The 16,490-nt window shown below is 42.2% G+C and overlaps 1 protein-coding gene across 3 annotated transcripts; it reads left to right on the top strand.

Moving 5' to 3' along the window:
* Nucleotides 1-1,393: 1,393 nt before the first annotated feature.
* depdc7a (DEP domain containing 7, paralog a) lies at nt 1,394-15,830 on the top strand. Of its 3 annotated transcripts, none has more exons than XM_030413392.1 (9): nt 1,394-1,485; nt 8,012-8,480; nt 10,439-10,569; nt 10,699-10,891; nt 12,592-12,812; nt 12,973-13,115; nt 13,204-13,329; nt 13,734-13,812; nt 14,395-15,830. In XM_030413392.1, the coding sequence occupies exons 2-9, from the start codon at nt 8,020-8,022 to the stop codon at nt 14,619-14,621; spliced, it is 1,581 nt and encodes a 526-aa protein (XP_030269252.1). In that variant the 5' UTR covers nt 1,394-1,485; nt 8,012-8,019; the 3' UTR covers nt 14,622-15,830. The 3 variants fall into 3 exon arrangements, with proteins under 3 accessions (XP_030269252.1, XP_030269251.1, XP_030269249.1); XM_030413391.1 differs by lacking the exon at nt 1,394-1,485 and adding an exon at nt 3,755-3,862 and having other exon boundaries at nt 14,398-15,830; XM_030413389.1 differs by lacking the exon at nt 1,394-1,485 and adding an exon at nt 3,755-3,862.
* The last annotated feature ends 660 nt before the right edge of the window (nt 15,831-16,490 follow it).

Here is a 16,490-nt window from a genome sequence, read left to right as displayed (position 1 = left end):
TATTTGTTTTGGAAATGTTCTGTAGTTAAAACCTAACCTGCCGTGTGATGATGGTGCAGTTTAAAGCTCTTCTAACCATTCATGTAGCTACGACTGTGCAGGGTGTGCACCAGGAAGCTGTGGAGAGGAGAGTTACAGATTTATTCTTAACATGGCAGCCGCAGACTAACAGACTAATCTGGCATGTTCCACTTCAACTGAACATCTACTGGCAGCGGTGAAAAGTATCCCAGTGCTGCACTTTTAGGACACTTGACTGGGTTGTGATACTACTTTAAACGCTTGTTCCACTTCATGGGGGGAGATGTTGTAACTTTTACGCTTAAAGGTTAGCCAGATTTCACCAAACTGGTGAAATATGGCCTGATATCCTGAAAAAGAAGAAAAATCCAAATGTTTAAATGTCTACTGAGTACTTTTACTTCTAATACTATAACCAGGGCTGGTTGGGTCAGATTACTTTAAAGCTTAGTCCATTTTGGAAGTGAATTACATGGTGATTTTTGTAATCCATTTGATTATATATATATAAAAAAAAAGTCTAATCTGAATGCCCCAACATTGTTCCAAAATTGGAAATACTGCACTTCATACTAAATGTACAGGTGTGCGTATTCTACAACTTGTCGGATGTTGTTGCTTTTGCGTGAGGTTTAGTTTCTGCTGTTTTCCACATGGAGGATTTTGCTACTGTGATGCAGGCGAAGCACTCACTCAAAATATTAATCTCCCATTTCTGATGTGAATAAAAGGGGGGAAAAACCCACTCATAATCAAATCAAAACAAGAACAAATAGCAGTTATGCTGCATTGCATTTGAGGGCTGGGGATTCTCATTTTCATGAAACCCCTGAGTTTCACAAAAACCTCCACAGGAGCAGCAGCGCTTCTGTGGAGGTTTTGTCAAGTTCTGTTTGTCAAGTGTATTAACGTTTCCTTCATTTCTACCTGGTCTGACTGGATTCCTAAGCAGAAACTTGCATTGTGAGTTGTTCTACCTCCAAGAGAAAATTCCTCAGGATATTTGTCATCATCATAACTGTCAACAAAACTGCTACGTGACTGACATTGGGCGACCGATAAGTATGAAGGGGACAGAAGAAGGAAATATGCAGGGCTTTCCGGGCATATGGAGAGAAGCAGGAGAGTAAATATTGCTTTAACCTTGTGGGCCTGAATTTCTGATTGTGTTAACCAGAGTGCTCCTTTCTTTCTGTCGCTCTCCTCTGTCTCATGTTCTGTTTTGGTCTGAAACATGTGTCACTCTACAGCACTGAAGTCAGCTCTGTGACGGGTTTACCAATACCAGCACGTCAGACTGCAATGCATTCACCTGAAGAGTTGCAAAACCAGTTTTGCCCTCAACCAAAGACTTCTCACTCTGACTGAAGGCACAGAGTAACCTTTCATTTACAGTGTGGGTTTCTTCTGCTTGGACACGATGGCTGTATGAATTCAACAAACACATCCGCAGCAACAGAAAGGGTACGTTTACGTACACACAAAGCATGCTAAAGCTACAACCAAGCACACTCACTGAGCTTGTGTGTATTTAGTGCTCAGAGATTGTTTGATGCCAGAGACTGACGTAGCCCTTGTGATTTGAACTTCATTGTGGTGACTGTCTGGTGACTGCAATGTGTGAAAAATGTACTTGAAAAACATCCCAAAATGTACAAAAGTTTTTAACGTAACGTGAGGAAATAACAGATTTGATGTTGTGGTGTCAATGAATTTGTCGCAGAGATATCCAGGGAAGATGGCACGCTAACCAGCTAGCCACGGCCCAACACTCCACACTCCAAGTTCAGACCGCTACCTGCACAGCTAACCGAGCTAACTAGCTAATGGCAGCTAGAGTTAGCTGGAGTTATCGCTTACTTTGGTGATATGCAGCCCCCTATTGATTTGGAGTATGAATCCAACAGGTGGCCACTTCTTACATATTGCACCTTTAAATTCCTGAGCCCTTATGATGGATTGTTGATTTTGTAATAGTATTTCGTTGAATCGTTCTTGTTCGGGATACCCATACCGGTATCGGAAATACCTCCGATACTGCCTAAATTCCTCAAATCGATATCGGCGGGTGAAGATTATAAGCACCGATTCAATACCAGGTCCATGAATTATCAGAAATAAGACCCTGCTTCTTCCTAGCAGGGTCCCGTTAACCTTAAAACTCAACAGATTTTGTACTGAACAAGAAGATAACACCCATAAATGGCAAGCTTGTATAACTTTAAGCACAACCGTAACATATCATCCATATATTAAGGCTTTGGTATCAGATCAGCGCTCAGTATCAGCTGATGCACCAAGTCAGAGAGGAAAGATGCTCTTGTCCTTGCGCTATTTCCTATCAGGGAACAAGCTCAGAGAACGCCGAATCCTACATTTCCCATGATGCATATTTCATCGTGCCCCTCCTGCCTCCTTAGATGCCTTCTTGTCCGTAATGTAGGCAAGTCTTAAACTTCCCTCCATAACCAAACGCAATTCTACAACTGTTGTAATCGGCTTGCATATGATTACTTAGCATAACATCATGTGTAAAAACCCCTTTAAAGTCACACATAAGCACACCTGTTGCAAAGCACTCCGCCTTGCTCAAGAGCAGCTCAACAAAACAGATTCCTCCTTCTTTTGTCATACTACTGACTCTCTGCTTTTATCAAAAGGCTAACAGACGTGGAACCTGTGTGCACCTTTGTCTTTTCTGCTCACACGCTCTCACTTCACCTGCTGTAAATGAGCATTTTTACACATAAAAGAGCTGAAGGAGGACAGTAATCAAACCGGTTTTTCCCAGCCACCAGTGCGCCTCACCCCTTTGCGCCACACATGCGTCTCGCGATGACTACGGCAGCCTTCCCTTCAGTCTCCCTTTTTCGGCGGGTGACCAACATTGTGTTCACAGTGTCAGCTTACTGCTTTTCCATTGTCAGACTACACCTCGAGAAAGAAGGCACCGGGTCAGAGCCTCAGTCCCTATCTGTGTGTTCACTCTGGGGTGTGTTTATGATTCAAGTTCAGTGACAATCTGCCCTGTATACATAATTCAAGACAAGACTGGGGGAAAGCATCAGGGCCATTTTGACACCTGATGGCACCTGCAGTCACATGTGTCAATAATGTGTCCACAGATTTGTTTTGTTTTTTGTTTTTTTTGTCTTAACCCTTTAAATCCCGCTCCCTCAAACATCCATCTTCTTTTCTCTCAGCATATCTTTACCTGTCTGACATGGTGGCTGCTGTTTTCTGATATCATATCTGATTTCCCCCTTCACTGTAGGCTTTAAAGGGTGTGACTTAGTGAGTGAAAGGTTGTGTGGAAAAAAAAAAAACTTCCTGGACTTTAAGCATTTCCTTTAGATTAAAAGTCTTTCGCTTAAATGTTTATTTTAAGGACTTTGGTGTGAAATGTCAGCAAATTGCTCACGTTGCCTTTGGCTGCTCTGCATTGCATTGTAATGACTAATGCTTTCATGTGAGAGGAGGACATAATTAGAGCCACCTGTAAGAGTCAAACGTTTTTTGCTGAGGGAGACACTGAGGTGCTCTTCCTTCCTTCCTTTTTTCACAGTTTCACTTCATTAAGATTTGGCCAAATGTAATAATAAGTGAGCCAGTGCCTTTTGTTCATCTTGGGGGGAAACAGTGGGAGCCTCATTATCACGGTAATGCCCGGGCAGGGCGGTGATTGGCACATGAATAATGTATTACAGTGGGAGGGGACGGTTTCGGGCTTGACTGTAGTTAGTTGCGTGCGTCACATTGGGGACTGGAGACATTAGAAGGACATGGCCTGAATGGCTGTCTTTACAGTCACTGGAGGAAGTTTTCATGCACCGAACGCCAGGTAATACAAATTTAATGACTGGTAGCTGGTAAAAATACAGATTAGTTGCTGTCGATTTCTTGTGGAGCTCGAAATAGCGTTAACCTATGGAGTTTGGCGCGTTTGGTCCCGCAACATGCTGTGTGGATGTTTAAAGAAAGTGCATTTTTAATGTTTCGCCTCGCGCTGGTGTATATTTGCCTGAAGCTATTTGAATGCATTGTGACATTTCACGCACACCGTGGGTTTGGGTCTATTTCGGCTCGTGTTTTTAAAAGAAAATGTGTTTTTCTAGAGAGTTGTGTTAAATAAAAGCTAAATATCCTTGTTTGTGATGTACAATGTTTTATGCCGCCATTGTAATCTGTGAATTTATTGTCGATTGAGTTTGAGTTTTGGTCAAAGTCTGTAATGTGTGATTAATCAAGCTTATTAAATGATGTTTTATTTATTCATGAGTGTCCAGATATATGAATTAGAACGAAGTTTGGTCATCTTTGACATTTGAGCTCAGCGCCGACTCAGCAGCCTGTGTTTGTGTCCTAAACACAGGTGGAGCAGGTGATGTACGCGTGTTTGTTTTCACGCATAAAGGGCCACTATAAACTAAACATCACACAGGATGTGAGGGTTCAAATCCATACGGGCCAATAGCCTACCGTGTTCAGATTGTGTCCTGAGGGCTTGATCGGTTAAAATCTGGCCGGTCTCAGCATGTCAGAGGAATGAAGGTATCTGCCACAGGCTGTTAACGACCCGCTGCTTATTGCTCTGATGTGCCTGGAATAATCAGTCCTGAACTTTTTAGTGGTGCGAAACCCGGAGCCAGACCTGTTGGTGATGTTGCTGTGGAGCTCAGGTTAGGAGGTGTTCATATTTATCCCCTTGTGTTGACTGCGCTGCTCCCTCTGCGATTATTTACCTCCACTGATGTGTGCAAACACACTGCTCACTGTTGTACTTGGCTGAGGTATGAGGTCAGTCCCCTCTTGCATCCTGCAGTCTATCTGCTGGAGGTTTTTTTGTTTTGTTTTGTTTTGTTGTTTTTTTTTTTAAATAAAGGGGAGCAATAGTCACAGGGAAGAAGTCTGGCGTCAGTTATACAAACTGGGCTCAAATCTCAGCCTGGCGCAAGCAACGTGAGGTGACAGAGCCCAGCCATGTTCCCAGGATATTTCTGGCCCCCACCTGACTTCTATTCTTTTTTTTTTTCCTTTTAAACAAGCATTAAGGGATATTGATAATGATAAGATCCGGATTTATTGTGTGACTGCTAATCCAGGGACCCCTGATGGGATTTCCCAGATGGCCCCTTCCCTAGAACTCCTGCATTACCAGATTTCATTCTGGTAATGCAGCTTCTTTCTCCCACTGAAAGAGTAGGCCTATATAATAATCCCGTGTTGGGATGCATTTTCAAAGTGAGTTTGAAGTGATTGTTTGCGTTATTCAGACTTCCAAGTTCCAACATGTACTTTAAATGTGCACTATGTAGTTTTTGGAGAGCTCTGCATTGTTATTCAGCATTTTTATGCCTGCATAAACTAAATAAACAAGCTCTCTTTCGTTTTCATTGAAGGACCTTAAAGGACAACACAGTTTCATACATTGTTTATATTTGGCGGACCCTGCCACCTTTCTAGCTTCAAACAGGGGAACTTCCATTCCAACAGCTTGTTTATTCATTAAAAAAAAAAAAAAAAAAAAAATAGATATCAGAGTTTGTATAATTACCTCATTGATATTGTAAGTATTAAAATTCAGCGTTGTGTATTTCTTCCTCGGAACTACGTAGTGCCCCTTCAGAGAAATGTTTTTACTCATTTAATCATCTGAATTATTTTATGCGCACAGGCTGCTGAAAGTTGTTCTTCCTCTAACAGCTGCGGCGGCCCCATGTTGTTCTTCCCTGATATGCAAATCCCCCAGTTCAGGACAGCTTCTTCTCGACCAGTGGGAGACACAGTTTGACGTAGATGTATCTCATTAATCAGCAGATCACCGAGAAATCAGCCACACACACACACACACAGACACACACACACAGACACACACACACCTCTTCCTCTAGTCTACATGTTGTATCTTTCGAAAAACGAGTGGGCGAACATCTGCTCGCTTGCTGCTGCTGCTGCTGCTGCTGCACTCATCCAGAGTGTTTTTGTGTGTGTCGAATTTTACAGATGGGTCAGTAGTGCTATTTGTCATGTGCTGTTATCATAACACGGACCCTGACTGCTGCTGCTGACAGCGCCTGATTTACGGCCCCTGGCCGCAGGGAGCCTCTCAGATCTTCCCCTGACATTTGCTCAGCGGGCTTTAAATGTTTCCTGTTGTGAGATGAAGGCCACGCTAACATCTCAATATGGCCACAGACGCTTTCTTTCAGTGGCACAAGACCTGAGATGAGATGGCGCTGAGAAAGTGCCTGATGGAGTGTTGAACGTGTCAGTGTTTGACTGCGGGAATCATCATCTGATGTGTGTGCATACACCAGCAGCAATGCAGCCGGTCCAGTGGAAAACACAACAGCAACATATCAGGACATCTCTTGTGCGGGAGGGCTCACAATATGATCATTGTGTCCTTTTCCTTGTGCGTATGAGATCGAGCGTGGCGGCCTGCGCAGACAGATTGCATCGGGCGACCGTTCTGATGAGAAAATCAGGCACAGGCGATTCTCTTTGTTCTTCCTAACGTCATTAAGCCACGTTGGCAGACGGCAGCATCTGATTATTAGCTGTTAATCATCTGTTAAGTGAATTTACATGAAAGCTTTTGTACATTTTGTTCACAAGCATGGCTCAGAAGAAGGTTTGGGTTTGGCCGCTGCACCCCTGTGAGATGCATTGATCTTGGACACCGCGCTGTTAACACCCACATGCATCGACTTGAGACCAGATTCTGATGATGTGAACTGACGCAGGGGAGAGGGAGTGTGTGCGTTTTCCTGCAAAGACAGAAAGCGCAATTCCCTGTGGTTTTCTGAGAAAGTGCTCGGACAATGGACAATGCCGAGAACGTCAAGTGTGGAATAAAAAGTGGTCGACAAAAAGACTTGTGTTCAGGAGTAGTCGAGGAAGTTTTTTGGCGCGCTTTTAAATCATCTGGATGAAGAAAACGGAGCAAAACCATATGCCATTTTTTGGGGACAACGCTGATATTAGGGTGTAAAAGATATTGATATTGATATATCGGCCGATACATACTTTTTTTGCAACGACCCCTTAAATGTGATCTGATATATCGGTCGGGGCTCTAGAAAAAAGCATTTATTTTCTTTCTGATTACCCCTTCTTAATTATTTATGCAGGTGAGTTTATCGTACGTACATAATTAATAGCTGAGCCTGTAAAATGTTTGAAAGTAGTTTGCCATCACAATTTCCCAGAGCCAAAGGTGGATGTCTGCAAATTGCTTGTTTGATCTGCCCAACGGTCTGACAGCCAAAGCCTTTTATTTTCACAATTAATCACTGAGTCCATAAATGTCAAAAAGATAAGATGTGAGGCTCAAACCCAAAGTGATGGCCTCAGTTTGTTCATTTACGTAGTTGAATTAACAGTCCAAAACCCAAAGATCTTCATTAACGAACAAAAGGTGCAAGGAAAAGCAGCAGATCCTGACATTTAAGAAGCCGGAACCAGCAAATGTTTGACAAGTTTGCTTTGGGAAAATGACCGGAAAGACTAGATTATCAAAATGGTTGGCAATTACTTTTCTGTCAACTAATCAGTGCAGCTCTACTTCCAACAAGCAAACTTTTTTTCTTGATAATTGAATTAAACTTTAAAAAAAAAATGTTGATTAGAAAGTAAATAAAAGGGATTAATCAAATATTCCTTTCAGTATCAAGTCAGAAATGCTTTATTGATCCCTAAGAGGAAATTTGGACATTACAGTTGCTTCTTGTATACAAATATCAAAACAGGGAAAGATTTCTATAAGATATAAAGAGAAAATGCAAGAACAAATCAAATTTACAAGCAGACATATAAAATAGCTATAGAAAGGGTGTGTTAAGCGATAATTATCAGTAGAAATTATTGTTGCTGTTGCTGTAATTAAAATGTGAATCTTGTGAAATGCCATCATTGATTTAAAGGAAGCTCACTCCTGGTTCTCTTGGTGTCCTCCATCCACTGATTCTCTCTTCTCCTCCTCCATCAGAACAAGGCATGGCTGGGAAGCCTTTCCGGGCCACCTACATCTGGGGCAGCATCATCTCCAATCTCCACACTCAAGTGGAGGTCAAGCGCCGGCGCCACAACTTGAAGTCCTACCATGACTGTTTCCTGGGCTCAGAGGCCGTGGACGTGGTGTTGGCGCACATCACTCTGAACCGGTTCTTTGGTGATGAGGCGGTGCCCCGCTACAAGGCCGTCCGCCTCTGTCAGGCCCTGATGGACTCGAGGGTGTTTGAGCCAGTGGGCGTTAAAGTTTTTGGGAAGGAGAAAAAGCGAGCCACATTTGAGGACAGTAGCTGCAGTCTGTACAGGTTCCTGAGCCCAACGACCAGCTCATCATCATCATCATCGCTGAACAACGCAAACTCATACTCCACCAGCACCATCGAGAGCGGCTACGACTCACCCAGCATGAACAGGAACAAGAACAGCTACAGTCCGTCTTGTGAGAGGTACAGACTCGTGTCATAACACCTTCAGATCAAATTTTTGATTTGCTTTGTTCCCCTTCCTCCAGAGCTAATCCCAAATCCGGCATCATTTGAGACTAGGTGCTTCTGGAAACTAGTGAGGCATGACCTGAGACTCTTGAAGTCCCATCATGCATTCATGTAATTTCCAGTAACCCCCTCATTACCAATGTGATAGTCAGTTCAAATACAAGCATTAAATTGCAGGATCAAAAATTAGACATGTAAGGAAGTGAAACAGGGTTCACACGTGTCCTGGAAATCCTTGAAAACAATTTCAACGTGTTCTTGAGGTTTGAAAAGTAATGACATCTATGTGCTGTACCGTATGTTGCAGAGATATCTCCGCTAGTTAGCATGCTAACCAGCTAGCTCCAGCCTGTTTTGGTCAAAGCTTCAATGCAAGCCGTGTCAACATCAACGCGTCCCCCAGTGCTCCGAGCTCCAAGTCCGGACCGCTGCCTGCAAAGCTAACTGAGCTAACTGGCTAATAGCGGATAAGCAGCTAGCAGTTACTCAAGTGATTTGCTGCCTCCTATTTCTTTTGAGTATGAATTTGACATTTGGCCAATTCTTACATATTGCACCTAATAATTTTGAGTTTGTAAGTCACTAGAAAAGCTTGAAAATGCACCTGGATGATGCTTGGAAAGAGCTTGAAAATGACGATGAAAAAGGTGTAGGAAGAGGTGAAACAGACACTACAACACATTTTACTCACTTTCTTAAACAAATAGATCTATACCAAGGCTCATGTCTGTCAGCCAATATGAAGGAACTATTAGCAGCTAGCTAGGTTAGCTCATCAGATTGGAAACAGCTAGCTTAAAAAAGGTTTAAAATATCTGCCTAGCAGCACCTTTAAAGTTAGTTAATTAACATATTATATGTTGTTTGTTTACAACACATAGACTGAAGTGAAAATGACAAGTTCTTAGACATAAAAATTACGTTTTGAACTATTTTTGGACTGTTGTAACTTCCTGTAGTCTCCGTTTGTGGCCGGGCATACTCATTGCGATGAGAGGACTCATAGTGATGAGAGGTTACTGAGTCACAGTCAAGAAATAACCATTACTCAAGAAAAGCCACAGTGTGCAGTTTTTAAAAGTTAAATTATTTAGTAGATTTTGTTACAGATATAAGATAAGTGTTCGCTTTCTTTTTCTAGTCTTCAGAATCAGGTCTACTCACATACAGTACCTGCAGTACCTCGGAATCCCAAAAGTAGAAGTGGAAATTATGAGGAAAGTTTAAAAAAGAAAAAAAGGAAGGACTCCAAGTCTAGAAGCATAAATAGAAAATTGACGGTAAAATGTGACGCAACCTTTGCTGAACCAACGGTGGTTTCATAATTTCCATCCAGACATGACAGTGGTATCGAACATCTCACCTAACTGTCATCAAGAAAGCCAATTAGCGTGTTTCTCCTTTATCTATATTCGCTTTGAGGCTGGAGAATTGAATTGTAGGGAGGCTGCTGAACACGTAGACATGACAGGCAGGATGACGCATCGGCCTCGGCACTTTGTAGTGCTGGGACAGTGACGGCACCAGACTGGACCAGAGAGCAGACCTGATGTCACTAAAAGGAGATGAAAGATTCAGAGGAACCATGTGCTCTAACAGTTCAAACCAGGCTGTTGTTATTTGCAGCACAGGCCGAGTCACGTCTTAGTGGGAGATCATGTAAATAGCCAGAAAAAAGAAGCACTGTGTCCTATTTAATGTTCCTCAGAAAATCGCTCAGTGCTGGAAATTGAGCATTTACTTTGTCTGTTTTGATTTCAAATGACCACCATCAACGCAGCGTCAAAACCTCGACTGAATCGCAGGTACCAGAGAACAGCCTGGTGCCACGTTTGTTCCTGTAATGAGTCTTTTTTTTTCCACCTTTTTCAATCACTTTCACTGATTGCTGTTATTATGTGACTCTTCAGACAAGAGGCGCTGAGCTACTCCACCCACTCCCCTGTGAATTCAGACAAATCACTGGAGGACGTGCTTGGAAACCTCAACCTGAGCTCAACCATCACCCCGCAGATGATCAACTTAGGCCTGTCGCAAGAGCGTAAGTCGTCTCCCATCCGATGAGAATGACGCACAACCCTATCACGCTACGTGTCTGCCTGTCTGTCTGTCTGTCTGTCTGTCTGCGTGTCTCTGACCCCCTGTGGCTTTAACTCTTGTGTTTTCACAGTTGTGGATGAGGTGTGGCACCAGCAGGCGGTGTTACGACTGTTGCAGCTGATAGAGCTCCCCCTGTTGGAGAGCTTGTTAGAGGGTAAAGATACGTCGCGGCCTCCCCTGCATGGCATGGACAGTGACCCGGACCTGTTGTACACATCAAGCTACCTAGACCGTGAGGTCCTCAAGGCCTTCAGTGAAGCACAGTAAGTTCTCTAAAGCCTTTATTGTTACGCAGTCCTCCATAACAGTTACTTCACTTCATCAAATGTACGTTCTTTGGGATCTATCAGTGATAATCTGCTCTTTTTTGTAACTCTCTATCAGCTTTACAAAGTTTTAGAATAAAATCTTTAAAATGTTTTGTATTTAAGGATTTTTCCACAAGTTTGTGTTTTGCCATGCTCTTTAACTAATAGGAAAAGTGCTGAGCATCGATTTGTTGATTTGATGGTAAAAAGATGCTCAGGTGTCGAGTTTAAAACCATTCGAATGTAGTTTAGTCATCAAAATAGAATTGAAACAAAAGTTACAGACATTGGTGGAAAATAACTAAGAACACGTACTCAGGTACTGTACCTAAATACAATTTTGTGCCTCTTGTACTGTAACTGAGAACATTTGATTTAATCCTCCTAAAAGGAGCTTATTGTACTTTTAACTCAACTACATTTATTTAAAAGTTATAGTTAGTCCGTACAGTGAAGATGTCATCTTTTATATTGCTGCATCAAAAAAAAGATCCATTAACAATAATATCATAACACTGAAAAGCGTCATTCTGCATAATTCATTCTTTTAATTTTGGTACTTTAAGTATTTTCTGTTGCTAATACTTCTATACTCGTACTCAAAGGACCCCTATTACATTTTTTTTTTTCATTTTTAAGGGTTGTCGGGATGGGGGGACATGTGACTGTGTGTAGAGACTCTTCACACCTGGTATTATCACCTTATTTATTACCTTTGTGATCAGATGACGGACAGTGGAAGTGGACAGCTCTAAGTACGTCTGTTCACACAGGCATTAAAATGCGTCTCGACAGACCACTTGGATCTCACTTCCCCGCTGATGAGCAAATGCAACACGCACATCAAGTCAAGACTGATGGGACAGAATTGTAAATGGTAAATTCGCTGACAAAAACTTGCTAGATAACACACATTTAATCAAAAAATGTGGGTTTTATGTGGGAAACTGCGACCGCTGCTACACATAAACACACACATCATTAGTGCGCGCGGCCCGGTAATGATGCCAGGAGCTGTCTGTGACACTGTCCATGGTCCTGCACATTTGACTCCTCCTCATTACTCATTGTCGCAGAGCGCAGGATTTCATAATCAAAGGTACTGGAAAAAGCCCACTCAGATTGTTACACAACTGTACTGTGAGGACAAAGCAAGCTTTTCCCTTACAGCCAAATTATTTTTTATTTCAAATCACTTAACCAAACAGATCAATAAATTGTCGATTGTGAATAAAGGTTCACAGGACAACACGTTTTCTCACAGGCTTGCAGGCGAGTGTACAAGCTTTGCTCTTTTGCCGTATCGATGAGCAAAATCCCATTCCATGCGCGCGTTTATTTTCAATACTCAGTATGGCCAGCCCCGACAGTCTCTCCTGTGCTATGGTGCTTCTCAGATATGTCTTAATCAGTTTAAGTTTTGAGATGGATCTTTCGGCACTTGAGACAATTACAGGTAGAGTAAGAAATAGTTTAATAGTTTAATCTGCTCGCTGTGTCTTTGCCTGGAACTGACCAAATCCACGCTTGCTTACGGCAGACAGTGGAGGTCAAGAGCTTGTGCGACCTCCTTTCTATCTCTCCCTCTCTGAGCTGCTCCGCTCCGACCAATCTGTCGGCTGTGTTTAAAATCATTACCCTCCCCTCCCCCTCAGGGCTGATGAGTGGATGTCAGGGGCCGTGGACTGTCTAGAGTTTCTGCCTGACGAGCTGGTGGTGGAGGTCAGTCGAGGTTTGTCTGGCTGCACTGACGACCTGCCTCAGTGTAAGAGGCTGCTCTACGAGGTCCTGGCTCAGCATTACGGGCACACACAACAGCCGCCTCTGCTCAGCAACCACATTTTCGAAATCTACTCTGGCATCTCGGAGCTACTCGGTAAGACGTGGAGCCAATCAGACCTCTTTGATATCCTGTTTTATGGTGATGCATAAAGGCAGGTTGCAGAAATGTTGCCGCCCGTGCCAGTTAAATCACAAGGGCCGCTTTCCTCGAGCTCACCGTCTTCATTCCTGCGTCTTCTGTTGCATATTCGCAGTGAACGGCAAGCAAGAGCAAGCTCTGGAGACTCTGCAGCTGAGCCTGAAGCTGCAGGACTCTCGCAGCAGGGAGGAGCTACGCCGACTCCTGAGATTCATGGCCATCGCAGCCAAACCGCAGGAGGTCAAATTGCACAAAGAGGTGAGGGCTTTTTGTGCGTCTCATGCTTCTCATGTGTATTGGCTGATGTATGTTCGATCTCCGCTAACTTCCAGTAATTCTCTGTCAGATTGAGAACAGAATGGCGGTGAAAAGGTCGTTCTCCAGTGCCATCGTCTACAGCCGAAGACTCTCCAAAGGGAAGGTGGACCTGATGGTGCTGTTCATGATGGACAACCACTGTGATCTGTTCAAAGTGAGCGTTCTTTGATTTGTCGCTTTGCCAGTGTGTATGCATGTGTGTGTGTGTGTGTGTGTGTGTGTGTGTGTGTGTGTGTGTGTTTGTGTGTGTGTCCGGTCATCCAATCATCCAGTCACTTTAGCCATAGTATCAATACGATGACTCAGGTCTTTTGAAACGATGTTGATCGTTACATGCTTCATTCAACATCTGCAGAATGCTGTTTACTCAGGCTGTTGGAAGCAGGATTGCAAACCTGACATGAAATCAAATGTGACTGACTGAGTGTTAGAGCACCGACAGCCAAAAAAACAAGGAAACATAAAAGTTATTATGCTTGTTGTGTTATTATGTATAACGATGATCTAATAAATAAAAAGGTAAAACTTCATGTCTTCTTTTGCTCTCTTTTCCCCCAGATACCCGTTTCTTTGCACAAGATGGTCAGTGACAGAATAATGAATATAATGAAAGGGAAGGATCCAGATGTGGTAACAGGTTAGCAGATGTTCCTTGTATCTATCCATCTTCAGACATTCTGTTTGTTTAAAGGGTAACGCCACCAATTTTCCACATTAAAGTGTGTCTACAGGTCTCGGGGAGTACTGCCACACATGCGAGAATACAAATTTTAGAAAGCCTTTTGTGGCTCCGGAGGAAGGTTGCTGTGATTTAATAAATTGCCTTCAGAGACACCACTCAGTGGCTAAGTTGCATTGTGGGTGATGTAGGCGACATGTTTTGAAAAGCCCTGCTGGATGTATCACGGACAGTTCGAGAACAAATGATTAAAAATGGATATAGAACATTTTTTGTTCCACGCATTCTTCTTCCTTTTCAACCCACTGCCTACATTACCCACAATGCAACGTGGCCATTAACATGCAGCTTCCTCTGGGGCCACGTAAGGTTTTATATCAGTTTTATTCACATATGCAGAAGTACTCCCCCAAGACCTGTAAACACACATTAATGTGCAAAATACTTTGGCAGAGTTGCCCTTTAAATGCTGTTTGTGCAACCACTGTGCTAGTATTCACCTTTTCACTTCATTTCTGTTTCTCCAATCTCTCTTTACAGCAGGATCAACATACTGCACCAGAGTGAGCGCTAAGACCTATTCAGAAAATGCACAAAAAACCACCAAAGAAGAACTTCGGTCATTACTCCAGACAGTCCACGAGAACCCCAAACTCTCCTCCAAAGAGAAGAGGCGGCTGCTGGGGCAGTTCTACAAAGGCCACCCAGAGATTTTTGTTCAATACTTTGGAAATCGATTGTACAGTGTCAACATGGTGTTACAGTGATATTTATTATTTTAACACTTCATGTATTATAATGTAAAAAGAAGAGGTAGATGTGAGACCCTAATGTAATGTAAATGATGTGCAGTATAGTAAGTGGATTGTATTTGCTTGTACGCAAATAGTTTAGACTACTGAACAAGAATGTGAATTTTTAAATGTAGAGTCTCTTAAGAAGTTGTGATATTTAAGGACTTAATTACTTAGATTTCTCAGATGTTTTTCTTTGGTGCAGGACACTAACATGAAAAGTCCCTTTTAGTTATATATGCAACTCGGTAACTTTCCCAGAATGACAAAAAGAACCAAGTGTTCTTAATTTTTTTTTTTTTTAATGTTCTCACCCTGCAATGAGTCTCGATGTCTGCAGCCTAGAAGGTCAAGTCTGCGTATGCCATTTTCAGTGGACGTATTCTTTGCGCTGGTGCAATAGGAACACTGTTAGCAATAAAGAAATGTGTCTGTTCACGTGGTTGCTCATATACAATGTGATGCACAGTCCAGCTTATGTCTGTCTGAGGAGCGGAAATTTGAACCTGGAAATTTGAAAGTCTGATGCCGTGCTGCAGTAAACAGTCGGGAGACATTCATGAGAGTCAGCCCTCTGGGTTTTTTTTGTGTGTTTGTTGCAGCGAATCAGCAAAACAGATGTTTGTACTTTTTTTTTTTTGTTGTTGGAAAACCGTAGCCATGTTTTAGTGGCATCTTCAGGGTTCTGTTTTAAATGAGGTTAATGTACTCCTTCTAATCAGTAGAGGAAATCACTCCCATATTTCCTTGTGACAAAAGCGTTCCCAGATCATGTTAAAACCACACACAGCTTGCTTGCATTTTGGCAGTACGTAGTAAAATTGTTCAGCATTCATAAAAGGTACAGTTCCCCTTTTTTTTTTATATATTGCAGGAACAAAATGTGTATTATTAGATAAAAAAAGAAGTGACATCTGGTATGTCAAGCAATTCAACCACTAAACTTAAAAAGGATAAGATTTGATTTTTGAGACAGTTTGCTTGAATTTGTGTCCATTTACTTGACCACACACAGGCCGTGCACATGGCTATCTCTATTTAAAACAGTTGCCTCTTTTTTCCTATAAAGAGTGGTGTAACTAGGGAATCTCAGGCTGTTTTCTGCAACAGAGGTTCCGAGTCAACTAACAAACTTTGTTGAATATTTTTGTGTCTGTAAAATAAACAATGTGATGTCTTTCATATTCTGTCATTGTCATTGTTACCAAAACTCAAACGCTCTCATCCCAAGAGAAAATTGTGCTTCTGTTCTTTAACAGACATGCCTTTGATGCTGAAAACCTAAATCAGACGTTTCTCACTGTGCTATGACTATTTTTAGTTGAAATCAGTGACTAGAAATTCACAGCTTACCTGACAACGAGGGCCAACAAGCAGTTATTTCGCCTGACACTTTGAGGGAAACATTTTATTGTGAAAAACAAAAACACATCATAGACATTATTCTTTTCTTAAAGACAGTCTGTTGCTTGAATTATAGAATTATTGGTGTGAATGTCAAAATAGCAATCAGACTATAATTAATCTTATTATGTTGCAGTAGAATGGTGTTCAGCGTGAAACGTTTTTTTTCTGCCACCTACATATGAATAGGCAGAGCTGAGATAGGCTCCACACATCAGAATAAAGGCTGTGCTGGGCAGCCAGATAATGATGTCATCAGGCCAATGTGAAAATAAGCACTTGGCTGACACTGAAAGATATTCACTGTGTACATTTATTTTCAATCAAGAAGAGTCTGTTGCATCATGTCAGCTTATGATGTAAAAACATTTTTATTTTTGTATTTTCAGAATCTGAAAGTCTGCGTGGTTAAACAGAAGCGAACCCTCTTTTCTTAAA

Source organism: Sparus aurata, chromosome 4 (assembly GCF_900880675.1).
Source record: "Sparus aurata chromosome 4, fSpaAur1.1, whole genome shotgun sequence".
Classification (NCBI taxonomy): domain Eukaryota; kingdom Metazoa; phylum Chordata; class Actinopteri; order Spariformes; family Sparidae; genus Sparus; species Sparus aurata.
This window is presented reverse-complemented; position numbering and strand designations above follow the sequence as displayed.